Source organism: Heliangelus exortis, chromosome 1, assembly GCF_036169615.1.
Source record: "Heliangelus exortis chromosome 1, bHelExo1.hap1, whole genome shotgun sequence".
Lineage (NCBI taxonomy): Eukaryota > Metazoa > Chordata > Aves > Apodiformes > Trochilidae > Heliangelus > Heliangelus exortis.
In genome coordinates this window covers 125,660,047-125,678,259 of record NC_092422.1, presented here as the reverse complement: position 1 = coordinate 125,678,259, position 18,213 = coordinate 125,660,047, and the positions used below count along the sequence as shown (strand labels likewise).

The window sequence follows — 18,213 nt, the reverse complement described above, 5'->3', positions numbered from 1 at the left end:
AACCCAAGTGCTTAGTGATATCAAGGCGTTAAAAACACACTAGGTAATCAGTAAGAACCCTGTCCACTGGTACTGGCTTTCATAATAACTGGGGTATTTAACACCTCCTACAGACATTTCCTAGCACCATCACATGATATTTCAAGATACTTTGCAAAGATTCCTGAACAGCACAGCTCAGTTTTAAATGCTACCAGTTTCTATGTAATCACATAACCGAAAAGCAAAATATTATATGCAGATCTTTTCAAGAGTGAAATTAAACGTACCCTTAGTGTACGTAATAATTAGATTTCTTCTAACATTTAGATTCACCTCATATTCATTGCTTTGGAGGCTTAATACAAACAAGCAATTATACTGATTAGTCATAACACTACACTTCTTGGAAGTTCAAGCTTTGAGATGCTTCCTTCGGCCTTCAACTCGAAGACTACAACAAGATAATTTTGAAAATTAAAATATATGAGAAAACCAGAGAAACTCAGACCAGCTTGGCCAATCCAAAAGGCTGGATCATATTGCTCGTTATCAACAGATACAATTTCTCTCCTCCTTTTAGCATAGCAGAGTTTGGAAGATTATCTACACAATGGAGTGGAACAATGGAACAGGTTGCCCAGGGAGGTAGTTGAGGTCCCATCCCTGAAGATATTCAAGTTGAGGCTCAAGAAGGCTCTGAGAAACCTGATCTAGTTGAGGATGCCCTTGCTAACATCCAGAGGGTTGGACTAGATGACCCTTAGAGGTCCCTTCCAATCCAAACCATTTTATGATTCTACGATAATGTTAATGGCACTACTTTTTCTCTCTCTTCACAGGATAGGTCATCGTTTGAATATAAGGAACTAAAGAAGGGCTTTCAGACTCAGAGGAGAGGAACACAGCGGGGTCTATTCCCTCCCATTCCCTGCCCATACTATATCAAGGACATGCAGACTGTAGCCCCTCCTCTCTTGCTGTTCCCCTGTGTTCCTTTGCCCCCAGCTCCCCACCTGCTCTTCAGGATCCACATCCATCAGGTGCTGGGAAGAGCCATGAACCTTCCCCTCCAGAGCTGGCCCTGCAGCAAGGGACTCTCAGGCATTTATCCCTGCTGCTAATGAGATCGGGTTGTATATAGATATTTGTGGAGATTTGTATTTTTGTTAATTTTCCCTTGTGTTGTTGCCTTTCCCCTGTGCTAGTAAATCTGTCTCCACTTGTTTTCAACTTCCAACTTCAAGTCTCTACTCTTTATTCCTGTTGTATCTTTCCTTTTGGGGGATGGGGAGGATGTAAATAGTAATTCTGCCCTTTGGCTTTTGGTCTACCTAAACTGCTAAGCCGTGACAGGATACCAGGATACACAACATCAGAAATATACATGAAAGGTCTTTGAAGAGTGAAAAGCATTTTCAACAAGTCAACAATTTTTCAACAACATACAAAGTCAAGCTACTATGAGAACCATTTAGTGAAGATGAGTAAATAAGCCTAACAAAGTAAAAAAGCATTTGTATCTTTAGTATTTGCCATAATACACCAAACATCATTACTAAACTTACTACATTTGCCACACCTCTGTGGCAAATTCGTACTTCACAAGCTACAGCCCTGAGATTGACACTATTTTGACTCGTAACTACAGTAATTTTGATTAGTTAGGGTTTAGTTTGAAAAATATTAAGCAAGGGACTAACAGTTAAATTTTCATATACAAATCTTACTAGAAATAATGGAGTAGAAGCTACTAGACAGTCAAAATTACGTAGACCTGTGAAAGTATTGATGGTAGTCCATCTCTTCAGAATACAGTGAGGACTTGTGCTACTACAGATATGTCAAGAGTTCATTTATTCCCACTTGTACAGATGTAAAAGACATAATAAACATTAAAAACTAAGCAGTAAAGTCTGCTCAGTGTCTTTCTTTTTTTAGTAATATTGGTAAAAGACAGTTCCCATTTCTTATTTCAAATCAAGCAGGTTTGATTCACATTTTGTCTGAAAACTGAAATTGCCCTACATTGTCAACAACTTCAAAGCAAGAAATTACACAAGCTGAACTTATCCATTGTGTAGCATTTCAGAACTACCTGTATTTTTGCTGTGAAGCCACTGGTAATTACACAAGTCAGCATTTCACACCATAAAGAAAGCTTCTGAATAAGATGAAGTGTTATAGGGTCTTTTGCAAGTGTACATGAGACTGAGAGTACTAATGTAACAGATAGCAGCTTCTGCATACATATTACCTAAATTTTCTCCATTAGAAATATCTCCATTTCTATACTTACAACTAGAATTTGACAAGAGACCTGGTTTTACTTTTACAAGAGTTCTCCAGTACTACTTCTGCAAAATTTATAGCAGCTTACCTGATAGAGAAGCTGGTTCTCTAAAGGTTCATGTAGTGATTTAGAGTAAAAATGACAGCTTTGTAGAGGACACTGCTCTAACTCATCTTACTTAACCTTTTCTGAGCTAATTATCCCATTCGACTGCTGAGGACTTGCTACATTTATGAGCTGCTCTCACACTTCAAAAAAAGATGGTAGCCTTTTATGAAGTTACTGATTGTATTTAACTGATTGCAGGACAGAACATCTAAATGTCAAGTCCTTTTGAAAGGGAAAGGCCTCGATCATACAGTCCTCAGTACATCAGAATCAACCCGCAGGAAAGGGCATCTAACCCTTTGTAGTTTTTGCAAGCTGGCACTCGCCACTCCCATGCATTACCCTGCTTCTTACAAAATGAATACCACAGTACCCCAGGCACCTGGTGCTCAGTGCCTCACGGCCATCAACAACCAGGCACCCACATAGCTTGCATTAATCATCAGCCTTAAACCTTGCAGACTGCTGTAAAACAATGTTATCCTCAGTTCAGTTCCAAGCTGACTGGAGAAAGCTACAGCCCATTTCCCTGAGAAAAAAAACTACCTTTCAGTGCTATGAAACAGGTTAACAAGAGACTGCTGTGTTGCTTCTATTTAAGAGGTGTCACAGTGCTTGTACACAGCAGTGCTTCACACAGTTACACTAAACTTTACAACTCTATCAGTGCTGAGAAATAGAAGTTTGCAGTCCTCATGTTTTAAAGATTTCTTCCTCAGACAGTGGTAAGAGGAACTGAGTACATGCACTGAGATAATTTCAGGAGTCTGGCTTCAAAAGCAGATCGAGTCAAAACATGCTAAGTACAGATGCACCCTGAGATACCTTACAGCATCAGCAGGCTGTTCTTGATCCAAGGACACAAACCTTCCTATAGCATTTCTAAAGAACAGAAAGCAACAGCTCTCCAAGATTTAAGATGGCAGGTACTCCACTGCCAGCAACATGACACTCCACTGTTTAAAAGCTATGTGACCTCTTAAAAGCTAAGACACTACAGTTTGCCAGAATCTTGATTTTGGTGCTGCTCAGTCACTACCAACAGCAAGACTTCACTCAAGTTTGAGTTCATGTTAGAGAAAAATGTGTAAAAACATTTGTGCAGTTTAGATATCTCAAGTAATATGACTTGCAGCTTGCTTTAACAAACTCAAGCTTATAGTTTCATTTACATTGGAAAATAGTAAAAGAGGGCGAGATGTTAAGGAAAACTCCAGGAAAGCTCTCAGGAAGGAGACGATACATTTATTTCCTTCTTGACATTCATACAGTCTATCTTGGAGTAATAACTCAAGAGCAAAAGCATCAAGTAGCCACACTTCATCTAGTCCAGCATGGCAAAGGCTTCTTTGAAGATACTTATTTCTAGAGAATAAGATTGTGTGATCACTTTGCAAGCCTTTTACTGATAGTAACACTACCTCTTAGTGCCAGAAGCTGTATTGACAGACACTTAGTGTAGATCAAATTAAATCTGCAGAAATACCCATTTAAAAACAAGAGCCTGATATTAAAAATTCAGACTAGTACAAATAGAAAACAGATCTCACCGCTTTTAAAAATCATTGCATTAGGGAACACAAGAACTAAGTAGCAACACAGAAACATTAATAACACCTGCATTAGACTATTAAAACCTTGTGCTCTATGACAGCGTGATCTGACTTGTGATCTAAGTCATATGAGCCATTCACAAACTTAGACATTGCCACGTTGAATTGCTATTTCATTTATGGATGCATACATCAATGAACTTTATACCAAAGTGCAACTTCATCATTAACCCAACATCTGACACTCAGTTAGACCCACTGAGAAAAACTCTTGCATTTAACAGCTCTGCCCTAGGAGTAAGAAGAAATATTTTATTGTGGTAACTGTAATATTATTATAAACATGTCCTATATAAAAAAATATTAGTTTGCTCGACTAAAGTTTTTTCCTCAATGAAGTTTCCTGAATAATGGTGTTAAAATTAGCTTACCTTCATTTGGTGAAGTTTTCAATTTTGTACATATGCCATATACATCTCCATAACATTCCTGTATTTTATGCATTGCATCTGCAGCTCGAAGTTCCATAAGCGAGCGGAGCTCTGCAAGAGTAACTCCAAAATCTCCATGATTAGCTTCTTTCACAGCATTTTTTACACCACTATAGGCAACCGAGTTGTTTGCCATATCACCCATGATGCTTGCAGTCTTCAGTGTTGACAGTTTCCAGTAGGAACAAGATTTCAACTTAAAATATTTCCAAAAGGAAAATAAATCCTTTGGGTATGAAGACAGTCAGGAGATCAGACACATCACCCAAGTAAGAGACCCCGTCTGGAGAGATATCTTTCAGGTTGTCCCATGGCGCATTCTGTTCACCAAATGGCATCTACACTCTAGGGAAAAGAATAAATACACATTCAGTTACATAACTGCCACACCGAAATACACCTTAAAAAACTCTACTTTTTGTATTTAGGTTACAGAACTAATTTCTGCTTAAGAACAATTTCTTCGCACCTCCTATGATATTTTTACTTAGCATTCAGCTGGCAAAAGTGACAAGGCATAAAATGGATGTTTCCTATCCCAGAGTAACCTTGCAGTATTATACTTTCCTACATCTTTAACTTCTTAGGAAAGCTACTGCCTTTAAGTCTTGCATTTTACTTGGTATATCCAGATGGTTCATCGTTAAGAGGAAACCACTAAAAACACCTGGAAGCAAATCTGTTTCCAGGCAAACGGAGTTTGGAACATCCACTACTGATGTCAAATGGAGTAAAAGCATGACCCGGTTAAAAGCTGCAACTATTCACCAAACTTCTACAGCACAGCTAGAGATGAGCAAGCTTTTGTGTGTTCCCATGAATTAATTTGTGCAAACCTCAAGCAAAATTGTTTCAACACTAAATTAGCCCACGCATGAAGTACTTTTCTAGGGTAAGTAGGAGTATACCTGCAGGCAGACCTAGGTCTTGCTGTATTTTCATGTCCAAACAGTTTAAAATCCCCTCCAGCCTATTCATCACAACTCAAGCCTCATACAGTATCTGCTTTTAATTCTTTGAACAGAGGGGAAAATTGCACAATACCATCTTCCTGCAGAAGGGATAAGGAGATTAACAGCAGCTCTTCCATCTGGCACTGCAGATGAGAAATTAACATCTACCCACAGGATTCTTAACCTGCACAGGCATTCTGTATTTAATTCCTGCTAGGGTAACACATCTTGCATGCACGCATCTATCTACACAACAGTACAGTGAACGTACAAACACTCCATGCCTATATAAAGATCTGCTGTTTGCAGAAGACAGAAGTCTGATCACGTAAGTCAGCTTTATCAACATAACCAGGCATGGTGAGCACAAGTAACAACATATCCCCCCCACAAAACACTATGACTGCCACCTCAGATGAACAACAACTGGGATGCTTCCAGGTCAAAAAGACCTAGATGTTGTATGTCTATCAAGAGCAATCACCAATGATTTGCTTTACAATGGCAACAAGTCAAATAACAAGGAATTCTGGGTATTGCCCTGTCAAGTTAGAGGATCGCTTTGTTGAACCACTATGTCTATGTTGAAGTCCAGGTACAAGCACCTAATTACCAGAAATTTAATGTCTCCGTCCTGGAAAAAGTCTCAAGTTTTCTACCCTGGAAACAATTAGCTTCAGCTATAGTCAATTTACTGCTTTAAGCACCACGCCATAGCACTGCATTTACACTGAAAACAACTACTGATGCTGGAAGACCATGAAGTGGTGTTACTCCACCAGAAGTGACAGTGCCATCTCTAGCAGAACTACAGCCACTCATGTCTTTCTGTCACTAAGAGATTGAGAAAAACACCGCCTATAGCTGTTTTCTGGAGGGCAAACAATATTTATACGCATAAAATTCCAAGATCCTATAACATCAACAATATACCTAATTTAAAAATTTGTTTTAAATCTTCATAATTTTTGCTGTTACTTGCAAAAAAAAAAAAATATATATATATATGTTGTAACATCTGAAGAGTCCATGAGGATGGTGTTAATCTGAATGCTAAAATCCTGTTTTGATTAACAGGTTTTCTTCAGCTGACTAGAGCATGTTCTGCTACAGAATCCTGTAAGTGAAAAAATTCATGCAAATTATGTACAAAAGAGTGATCTTTAAAGACACACCACAGCTGCATGCTGTTGGCCAAGCAATTGCCTAGGAGGATTTATCAGCTGGTACCTAATCATGAACTATGACAGTACAAGATAAAGCAAATCAGACAAACTAGTTTATATAGCTATGAAGAAGATGCAGCTGCTAATTAGGCAAAAATAGACCAAGTAGAATGCCCTACAATTAATTGCATCAAATTTGGATTCAATTTAAATTAAGAAAACCTCTGTTCAAGCCTTTGGCTGGAGTCCTGCACTTGAGGCACAAATACAAGCATATATAAGTACAGACATGAGGTTAGCAAAAATTACAGCTCTAGTCACTACTCACTTGGCACTGAAAAGATTTGAGACTGAATACTGGGCCAAAGTAAGGCTTGCTTTCATGTGTAAGTAATCTTAAGAGCAATAACATTGCTTAATCATAGCTCACACTGTTTTTCCATCTCCAGTTCTATCATCTCTATATACCTAAATCCATTTTTGTTACCACAGTAATAGCTAATCTGCTGGACTGTTACAGCAGTTTGTATTGAAAGGGATTCTCAGAAGTTCCTAAGTACCTGAATGGTGTCCTTACATACCAACAGACCCTTAGGGTTCACAGACAAGTTCAAGAAGCTTATATTAACACCACAAAAGCAGCCACAGTTCTGCAGATCAGCTCTAGCAATGTTGCAGACTGGTTCACCCATGCTAAGAAATAGCTCTGGAAAATTGAGCTGTGAAGTGTGAAGACTCCTCAAATTCTAAATACTGAGCAAGAGCAGTTTTGCTCCAAATAACAAAAACTTGGTTAAATATTAGAAATTGGTGCACCAAATGAAACCAGAAAGAATCTGCTCCAGTAGAACATTTTATATGAGGCATTTCAATGAACAGTACAAAAACCTCACATGGGTCCAGAATGGTCTTAACATAGGTTCATTGCTGATTCGTACAGAAAAATCTCACTACAAATTTCTTGAAGAAATAGCCTTAATACAGTCTGATGTGAAACCTTGCACCATTCAATTGCTTCCTGTTGCAGCAAGTTCCAACAGCCCACTTTTGTAACAAAGTGGTGATGCATAGTGCATCTATTAGCAGTGAAATTCAAGTATCATAAAAACATATTTTTAAGCTACACAGATCATGTAATAATATCAGTCTTTTTAACAAGTGGAATATTTTTTGTTTGGACCAGTGTTCTAGTTTTCAACTTAATTCCTGATGTAGCCATGAGATATATTAATTGAACAGCATTAGCTCAAGCATTATAGTTAAAAGCAATTCACCTAATATTTCAAATTTTCAATTCAAGAAACAGGTATCAAACTAAAAGTCACTTTAATGCCATTAATGAAATTCCAGTTTATTTAAATTTTATTTCAGGGATAATTACACTGGTAGAGTCCAGCTTAAACAAGCTGCACAAAAGATGATTAGATGCCTGTCGTACACTAGAACAACTTTTGGATAATCCTTGTTAACCTGTGACTGAGATGAGGAACAACTTCAAAGCTATTTTTTGTCCCACTCAAGAGACTTAAAATCCTGTAACTGCAGAGGCACCTTACAGTAGCAGCACATACTCTGATAGGCAGGATTCAGGTAGTTGAGCAAATCTCTCTGGAAAGACCCTGCTCCTCTATGACTGTAATAGCTTCACTGACATACCATACCATATCATATATCATATCATTGCAGCTGCCTATGAGGGATATTGCATCTTAAATTCCTTACCAAAATCAAATTAGTATTTATCACTAAGCAAGCACACTTTGTTACCACACAAAGACAATAATTCAAAACCATAACCCATGAAACAAAGGTTAGACAGTTTTACCAATGTCACAAGTTTTACAGCCCCATGAGCCTCTGTAGTTGGACTGGGAAAAGGACAAGCTCTAAACAGAAGTCAGCATGCAGAGCTAATAACCAAAGCATGAAAAGACCATGGAATACAAATTTATGTAATGCCACCAGAACACACCATTTTGACCAAGTTAGAAATCGCACATGTTTCTTGAAGTGTTCTTGTAATAACACTTTAAATATAAACCGGTTAGTTCCCTGCCCCAAAAACTAGCTACTATTGAGGCAGTTCTGCACATTAAGTATGGATCAAAAAGGACTCCAGAAATATCTCTTCGTAAGTGAAAGTATTTAGTAATTAGCAAATTAGTATTTCCCTCTATTTGGAAGAAAACTATGTGTTCTACATGCATTAAAATTAAGACTACATTGAAGTGTTAAGTTTGCAGTAGCCACACAAAATCAAACATTAACAGCAGTTTAAGAGTAGCTTAATTACTATTATCCATATGTACAGGACCCATGGCATATTTCAGACCCCTATCCAAGCCTTTCCTATTATTGAATTTGCATTTAATACTTGCTTCACCACCCAAATGGAATTGCATTTTGTTATTAAAAAAAAATAAAATCTTAAAATACTTAAACAAACTTACACCATGACAGACAAAGCTCCAGCATTTATATCTCCTGTGTCATTCAATCTAATTTATACATCTGCTGGAACACTATGCATTCAGATATTAAGCATTAGCTGGTACTAGCATTTGACCTTCAACAACACACTAAAGCTGGCTGCTGTAATATAGGAAAAGGCTTGCAAAGTGATTATCTCAGGAAAGCCTTTGTTTAATCTAATTAGTTCTATGAAGACCGGACAGATCTACATACCAAGATACGGCAGTGATAAAAATTGTTCCCATATGTTTCAGTTGTCATGCCATTTTAATGTTTGAAAAATACCATCTTTTAAGAGACTGCAAAATATATGCCTTTGCATACTTTATTTTGAAATCCACAGCACTGAGCATGTCCCACAGCTTCAAGCCATCACATGAAATTTTTCCTTAGGGGGAGAAAGAAAAAAATGTCTGTAATGTTACTAAAATGGAAAGTAATTGTAACTGCGAAGCTGATCTGGAAATCACTGAAGAAGCTTGAGGTCTTCTGCTCTGGAGGGTTACTTTTCTTACTTTAAGAGACAGACTCATGCTTATTTGAAAAAGTACAGAAACTCACTAGCTTATACTAATAAATCAGAGTTTATACAGAGAGTATGCACTTAGAGACCCCTATGCCATATGTGTCTAACCAAACAACTAGGAGTTAAATAATTTCAGTGCCATGCTGTTATTTTAGTACAAGCATCTCAGAGAGTTTTTCTAATGAAGAGATAATGACAAGTACCCTGAACAGCTAGGAGGGAGAGGGCACAATCAAGGAAAACACTCCACAACAAAAAGCTTTTAATAAATCACAGAATTATGGTGAATTATTGAGGCTGAAAAAGAACTCTGAGATCATAAAGTCCAGTCTGCGATCACCTTCAACCTTAAATGCGCCCAACAGTGTTGTAATGACAAGTTTCCTTATTACAGCTCCTGTGTTATGAATAGTAAATTCATCAAAAGTCATGAGCTTTGCTGGGTTTTTAAAGCTAAATTTGCCTTCATTCTGAAGCTTAGTCTCTTGGGAGACAGAAAGTACTTGCTCAGCTGAATTAACCTGCTGCTGTTCTTAGAGTCTACAGTGGATGTAAATGCTCGTATTTCTTGCACTTAATATACAGGATTACTGTTGCCTACTCTGACACTTCTGCAGCAGCAGTTTCATAAAACGGTAGGTACTTTGCTTTAGGATCCCAAATTATTTCTTACTGAAATGACAGCTAACTAATTAGGACTTCAGTAGCCTGAAGTCAGTTTGATGGTACAAATTAGCAATGTTCACCCCAATGATTCCCACATCATTTCCCTCCTGTTTGGTAGCAGCAAAGGAAAACTGCAGCAGCCTTGAATGTGAGTTATTAGGCAACTCATAATAACAAACTTGTATCGGTTCACTATGTACATCAAGCAGCTGAGTTGTTTTCTTTTGAGTGGCTATGCACAGCATGGGGAACTTGACCTTCTTGTATGAAGCAGCTCACACCACAGCTTGCAGCGCCTGTGCAAGCAGCAGAGCAAAGGCTGAGACATTCCCTATACCATAAACCAACCCTGCAGGCCTGCACTGCTTTGCCTTTCCCAAGCCACAAACACTGTCCAGACTCCTGCTGAAGCAAGCCAACTATGACTGAAATGACAGATGGATTAAGAAACAAGATTGCAAAGTGCTTGTACATAGTAGCCTGAGTAGAAAAACCATTTCATCAAAAGCTTAAAGCAGTCCTTTGCTTTCTGAATTTAAGGTATGTTAACTTGAATGCGAGAGAACTTAATAGACACAAAAGACTGATCCAAAAAGTAGGGCCTACAAAAAAAAAAAACAAAACAAAAAACCCTAAACACTCTCAAGGAAAATCTGACTATAAGGCATACAGGAAAGCCCTACAGAGTAAAACCAATGTGAGCATCATTACTGAAAGGGTCAAGTATCTCAGGTATTTAAAATACTAGGCTTTCATAATATCCTATTTCACATTACAATTCTGAGTTGTCCACAAGCAGCCAAGTAATTCAAGACACAAACTCATGCAGAAGATTTGAGTTTTTTAACTGCATAAAATACTTTTCTGGAAGCAGGAGTTATTCATTCCAGATATCCATAAACAGAGTCTTGAAGGGTGCCCTACAGTCCACAGCTCTGATCAACACTCAGGCAGCTTCTCCCTTCTTCACCCACAGGAGCTGAAGCTTCTGTCTCAGTTCTTCCTTTTACGAGGCTCATCTACTTTTCCTTCTGTGATGACATCGTAAACTAAAACCAAAAAGCTAAATTTGACAGGGCTGTTTATAATACCAGGTAATTCCAAGTTAAGACTATAATCCCAGAGAAAAAAAGTTTTAACCTCTAGATATGACTCTGCCCCATTTGGCATTATTTCTAGCATGTTCAAGTACCAAAGATACATTTACTGTGTGCGTCAGCTTCCTCAGATAACTTGAGATGAGTGGAGCTGCCAAAACATAGACTAAGGCAGCTGATGGCTGAAGACAAACCTGAGATTTCACAAGTCTCCATCTACTTACTGGTGTTTAAAAAGAAAGATAGATTAAAAAAAATTTTTGCCTAATGCCCATTAATTTTTTTCCTTCACTTCAGATCCATAATGTCCTAAACAGATGACTGAGGATTTAGTCTCTTAATCCAGCACAGTTCAGGTTTTTACCCAGTTTATTCAGGGTAATTACACTGTAAAGTGAGTTCTATTAACAGGTCTGTCTTATAAGAACTTAATATATAACCCATTACCCTAAAAGTAGTTTTTTTTTGGTTGGGTTTTTTTCTCGGGGGGAGTGGGGGGCGGGGTGATGGTAGTGGTGGTGTGTGTGCAGTTTAATTCACTTATAGACAAATGTTAACATAATAAAGTTCAGGAACAACTTGCTACACTTTTCTGATCAGTATTTGTGAAAAACAGTATTATCATACAAAAAGCTGAACTTTTACAAAAAGATATGGTAGCATTACACCTTACATGTCAAAATTATGCATTACTAGACTACAAGACTGTTTGCTTGCATTCCAGTCACAAAACCTGTCAGGCACATGTTAAATGAGGCATATGAAATCATTATGTGCAGCCAAGTTTCAAGTAAAAAGAAAGTGAGATGGCACCAAATTTCATCCAGAAATGGAATTAAGATTCCTGAATTTAGTAACTTGTGGCATTTAAAGCTTAGTGCATGCCTCTAAGAAATGCATCCAGCTGAGCAGTTCCAACAATAATCATGACTCAGATCAAAACAGCAGCTGAGTTCTTCATAACAGTTATTCCCACAGGTATATGTCTTGAGAAATCTTTCTACATTTTTTCACAGAGCCCTTAACTTTTGCTGCCTTTCCTTAATCCTGTTTCTTATACCTTTATAGGGCTAAACACATGTTTCAGATTTTACCTCTGTTTTCGCTTCCATCATTCAGTTCCCATGACACAAAACATGCATACCACTGAAACTGCTTCAGACAGTTTGAGCAATGATTTTCTGCCCTTCCCATGTCATTAGACAGGTAAGTAGCACTAAATGTTCTGAAGCTCCAAGTCAACTTCAGGAGTACTTATCACCAGAGATTTTGTTTCTGAGCGTGTTGCGGACATTAACAGTAAAAACGGGTCCCAGGTTAAATTTTATGTAACACTTCAGCCAGACCAGAAATTTACCATCTCATCCTCATTTGAACATGCTCCCTTTTTTCTCCTAGAAGGTATTCTTTCATATTAATACCCATTTAAGCAGAGCAGTATGCTTTTCACTGTAACTATGCTTCCTGGTTACCCAGAGGTGCCAAAAGCTCTTCAGATCTAGGAGCCTCCAGACAAAGGGGAAGAGTCCATCCCTACCTCATTCATTTTGTATTCAGAAACTCTTGAGATAAATTTGAAGTTGCCTTAAAACTACTAGGAAACATTTATGCCTGAAGAGATTAAACCTAAGTATCTTCATAAAGTCACTCTTTATACAACTGATTTCTTTTTATTAGGGCAGTAAAACTAGCTTAGTAAGGTAAGTTTCAATAGGGTTTTTTTATGTTTTGTAGTGGGTTTGGGGTTTTTATTTGTTTGTTTGTTTTTTGGTGGTTGTTTTTGCTTTGGTTTGGTTTTTTTGCTACCTTGGACTAGTTTACTGAGATGTATAAACAGTATTGCAAAATATTCTATGGGTTCATTGAACGCGTAACATAGAATATATAAGCATAAATATTTATATGGCAAGTAATCCATATATTTTCCCCTATATCATTTCTGCCAAGCAATTGTTTGGAATACAAAAAAACCCCCAAAAAAGCAGCTAAAACCAACAAAGCAAACTAATAAAAATAAAAATAAAACAAATTAAAAAAAACCCAAGCCTCCAGCTTTGGTTACCCATCTCAATAAACACACACTATGATGATAAGTAGATAACAGTTTTGTTTTCTTGTGGCTAAGGTTTAAACAGTTTTTTTTTTCTTGTCCTGTAACATGCTAGTTTAAGGGACTTCTGATTTTTTCAAAATCCTTTTATAAATAACAAGAACACAGTTCAACCTCACCCTTAAATCCTTAAAAAAAAGACTTCTTGAAAAATCAGTAACTTGAAAGCAATGTTAGATTCCCCTGTATACCATACTAATACCTGCCTGCCAGAAAATACACCAAGTAAACTGCTCAAAGGGTCATTCCAAGAGAATCCCTTTCAAAAACTACAACTAAGTTTACCATCCATTTTTCAGGAGTCAGCCTTTTTAATTCTAAAGTCATAACTAATATGCACTTGAGTAGCTCTTTCAGAACCACTGCACACATTTTCTATTTCTGACAGTAGTGGGAAGAGAGGGTTCAGGGGGGGTTGTTGTGTTTGGGTTGTGGGTGGGGCTTTTTTTTTTTTTGTTTTTTGGGGTTTTTTTGGTTTGTTTTTTTCTGTGTGTGTGTGTGTGTGTGTGTGTGTGCATGGTGCTTTCTTTGGTTTGATTTGTGTTTGGGTTTTTTTTGTATGGCTTTGCAAGAATGGTGTGGAATCCCATCCAAGGTGTGGAATCCCTTGCAAACTTCTTTTTGAGTCTACTGGGCACCCTTTTTGATATATTTGAGAGCTTAGCACATCTGTCACATCCTCAGGTGACTGAAGGTTTGGCTTTGCCACAATGTTGAGGCACGAGACCTCCACCCAGAGAGGCCCTGATGTGGCTCTGCCTTTTGGGCGTTACCAACACCACAACTTCCGCTTGCCGCCCTTCTGCACTGGGAAGAGCTACCTACATTAATTATCAACTGTATTAATGAAGAAATAGACTATGTGAAAACTTGCTGTCAAAAGAGTAGGCAGCCCAGGGCTCATAACTACAACTTCTTTGGTGCCTTTGTAACTTTTTTTTCACAGCACCAAGAGACAGAACTTTATCTTGAGTCTTGCTCTAAGTCTTTCTCTCACACAACACACAGCACTAGCACCAGTTATATTATAGCACACCTTTTCCTGATCCTTTTTCTTACTTTCTCCTTGTATTTCCATGATCTTTAAGAACACGCAATTTTTTGACAGCAATCTGCCCTTCCAGATCCAAGGAAACTGAAAGCACCACACCTGTTCCCAAGCTTCCTCCCTCCCCTTAGCTGTGACGATAGCCACGCATTTCACTTCTCTACAGTTTAAGAGTGGCCTTCTCATAGCAGCTTGGTGCTAAAAGCAGTCATGCAAAAAGCACTCCCCTTTACCACCCAAAAAAACACAAAATAAAGCCAAGATTTAAATGCCAAGGTTTATACTGGTTCAACAAGTTGCCACAACATATTCCCCAGAAGTTTTTCCACAAAATGCCAGAACAGCCTATTTATTTATTTGTTGAAGTCACATAGGCAAAGTGAATATACCAACTTAAAAAATACACATTCAGCCAACGCAGGGGAGAATCTTCATCATGGAACTATGTTAACTGTCACCTTTAAGGTAACATTCATCTCCACTATAGGCAAGGTTCATCTTCCCTGTTATTTCAAGTGAAGTGACATTCCACTAAACAAATTACTCTATACATCACTTTACTGCCAAAGCCAGACACTGTTTGAATTCAGTAGGAAGTTCACCAGACCATCAAAGAGCAGCTCAAGCAGGTTTAGTAAACTTTATTAACTTCTCAGTTTTGGTAAGCTATTTAATAATTGCTGTACAAAGTGGCTATGCAGAATTAACAATTATGGCTTCATTTCTAAAGTTTTCAGGTGTGATGACTGCATAAGTCTTTATGCTTGAGAGCATAAAGACATCAGTTGCATGATTAATTTTAAAAAAAAAAGACCAGGGAAAAGAATGAAAAAGGAACCATGCTTCATGATATTTAGAAGTTATATTCCATCTAATAAAGAAAACCCTTTTTACAACTTCCTGTAAACCAAAGGTCTCAATTGTTCACTAGTATCAGTGGATCCTAACGCAATTTGTAGATGGTTGTGTTTCCAGTCTAAACAGCAAGTGTTCAGATTAAGAGAGGTGAACAAGGTCTCTGTTTAGTTCTGGCACAATGCTTATTCCTCTAAGCAGGCAAAGGCCATGCCTTGAAAAACTTTATAGTGACCAGCTGGACCTATTCAGTTCCGAGGACTGGGAATTGGTTTCCCTCACTCCCCGGCCCAATTGAAGCACAAAACTACCAAAAACAATGTTGTAAACCAGCAGGCACTCAGGTGCCTAAAGCATAACTCCCATAGGCATATATAGCAAGAGCTGTCAGTCTCCTGCTAAGGCAGCTCTGAATTCTCAGCAGTAATTCCTAGTGGCTAATTCAATAAGGGTAATATTTCTCCTCCCCAAAGACAGCATCTGAATTGGGAGCCTACTGCCATTAGTTCAGCTGCAGTCTACCCATCCATGAAGACTACAGATCACCATTCTGGCTCAGTAAATTCAGATCTACTTTGTTCTTTCTACATAAAGTTACATCCTGCAAGTGTTTTACAGTGGTATGTGGTAACATTCAGCAACTTCTGCAGAGAAGTTGTTTTTTAGCAATAGCATACACTATCTCTGAAGAAAGGGAATTGAGAAGGGCAGTAGCTGCTTCTCCACCCAAGGGGCAAATGCCAAGTAACCTGCTAAACTGTTGAATTTGTGCACATTAGACCAGTTCCAACTGGTCATTGCTGAAGGCACAAGCAAAAGAACCAAAATCTGTATATCTAGCTCATGCTTTTAAATGAACTTCCTCAGAAAAAAGTATTGTAGTTACCAGGCTGACTGTAGCACACCTCAGCTCAGTGCATTTTTCTTTCCCCATACACCCAAGTACGGGCTCATAGAACAGTCCTCTTAAGTCAGAAGTTAATTATATTTTTTCATATAACCCCTGCAGCTCACAAATTTACTGCAGTAAACAGGTAAAGCAGAGTACAGAAGCCAAGTGCTTCCTCTAGCCTGAGGTTAGCAAGACTCGGGGAAATTACCAGTTCCCACTGGAGGGAAGAGACTAAGAGCACCCATGTATCATGACACAGCACTTTGACAGAAAAGATAACATGAATTACCAAAATTCCCACTCTCTTTCTAGATGTAAATTTGAAAGATGCATAGAAGACTCTCCCTCTGTCTCCTAGTACTTCAATAAGCCTCCTAAACAGCCTCTGTATCCCTGTCTCCTCGCAGGATACCATCACCTGGTTTCCCAACACCATAAACAGGCTCTTTAGCATGAAGGACACATAGCAGTTTGTCTTCATTTCTAACTGAAAAGACAGAGTAGACTGCTAGGAAGCAATTGTGCTGTAGAACTGTTCTCCAAATACATGCTTATTATTTCAGTCCTGTTATGAATTACTTTATTTTAATCAGTTTGTCAAGGCAAGTACAGAAGAAGCCATCTGAAAACCTTTATAGTTAAGGAACACTTCACTAGTGTTTTCCAAAAACCTGCCTGATTTAGACACACTTTAGAAATAAAAAAATCAAAAAGAATAGAGCAAGTATGAAGTCTGTTATCCTTCTCAGTAAAAGGCTTCAGACTTCCTACATTCTCTCTAGGCAGACTAGCCAACACTGCTTAGGAAGAACTGAAACTTCTTGCTCAGAAGTCCTACGCATTGTCAAGCAACCATATGCCCCATTTCAAAGTCATGTTATGAATCTGGATCATTTAAGTCACATGCATATTCTGCATTTTTGTCAGACTTAGTTGGACAGGTTGAAAACCAAGTTTTACCTTGGCCTCTGATCTATGTTTACTTAAATCCTCAGTTTGATTCTACTTTTGATGTTTTACAAAACTGCTTTCTGTTTCCTCCTTTTCTGGAGGAAGGAGATGCTTTAAAACAGACACAAATCTATGCAAACAAAATCCTGAAGAACCTTCATATGTTTAACATTCGCAAGCACAGCTGAGCAGTTTACAAGGAATGCCTCCAGTTTACCTTCAGAACAAATCTGCATTTACACTGAACATTTATGTGTAGTTTTGTATTTTGCATTAGCAGACTAGACACCAGAAGCTAGTAGCTTTTGCTAGACAAATAATAGCAACTTGATTCTTCTTGTGCTATAATCCCTTTAGAGGAGCCAGAGTTTTGCACATGTATTAATTCCTACTGAAATCCTTCCCTCTTAACAGAACAGCGTGAAATTGAGGTGATGGTTGGTGGGTTAGAGGGGACAGGGGGAATATCTTATTTTATTGGTATTTGAATACTGTTTAAAGCAGTTATCTAATTAAAGGAACTTGGCAATGTGAGCAAACACCACACAGTATAGTTTGAGGCATGACGCTTTAAGCACATAATTAAGACTACACAGCTTTCAAGACAGCTTCCTTACTTAAAACTCAAGAAGTGGGTACTTACCAAAACATTACATTGTTGAGCAATTAGCATTAAAATAAGTCATTAGCTGTCAGCAGTAATTTTCAGTGATCAAATATTTTTAAGTATTTAAACAACTGCCTCACAGCAAAATTACTTATAAAAGCTTAAACCAATCTATTTTAAGCTACTTTTATTTTAAGCTATTTAAAGATTAGGAATCTCTGACTATACCTTGGAGTTTTCTAAAATACCTCAGGCTTCCTTAGAAAATGAAAGCATTTCCCTATGACAATCCTTAGCTGTTCTTGCTTGACAAAAGCAAGGCAAGCATTGTTAAAACTAAAACATTAAAATACAACCAAAATACAACTCTGGACATTATTGATCATGGCTGTAACACTGTAAACACTGACCATAAGTGGAGCTATTCAAGTCATAGGGCTAAACTT

The 18,213-nt window shown here is 38.0% G+C and overlaps 1 protein-coding gene across 12 annotated transcripts in view; it reads right to left on the bottom strand.

Annotated features, from left to right (window-relative positions):
• ATP2B1 (ATPase plasma membrane Ca2+ transporting 1) overlaps window positions 1-18,213 on the bottom strand; it is a 63,785-nt gene that overhangs the window by 32,143 nt on the left and 13,429 nt on the right. For all 12 annotated transcript variants that reach the window (XM_071765574.1, XM_071765519.1, XM_071765545.1 and 9 more), the window contains exon 2: window positions 4,365-4,769. In XM_071765574.1, the coding sequence (XP_071621675.1) occupies window positions 4,365-4,569 (205 nt within the window). In that variant the 5' untranslated portion in view covers window positions 4,570-4,769. The remainder of the gene's footprint in view (window positions 1-4,364; window positions 4,770-18,213) is intronic.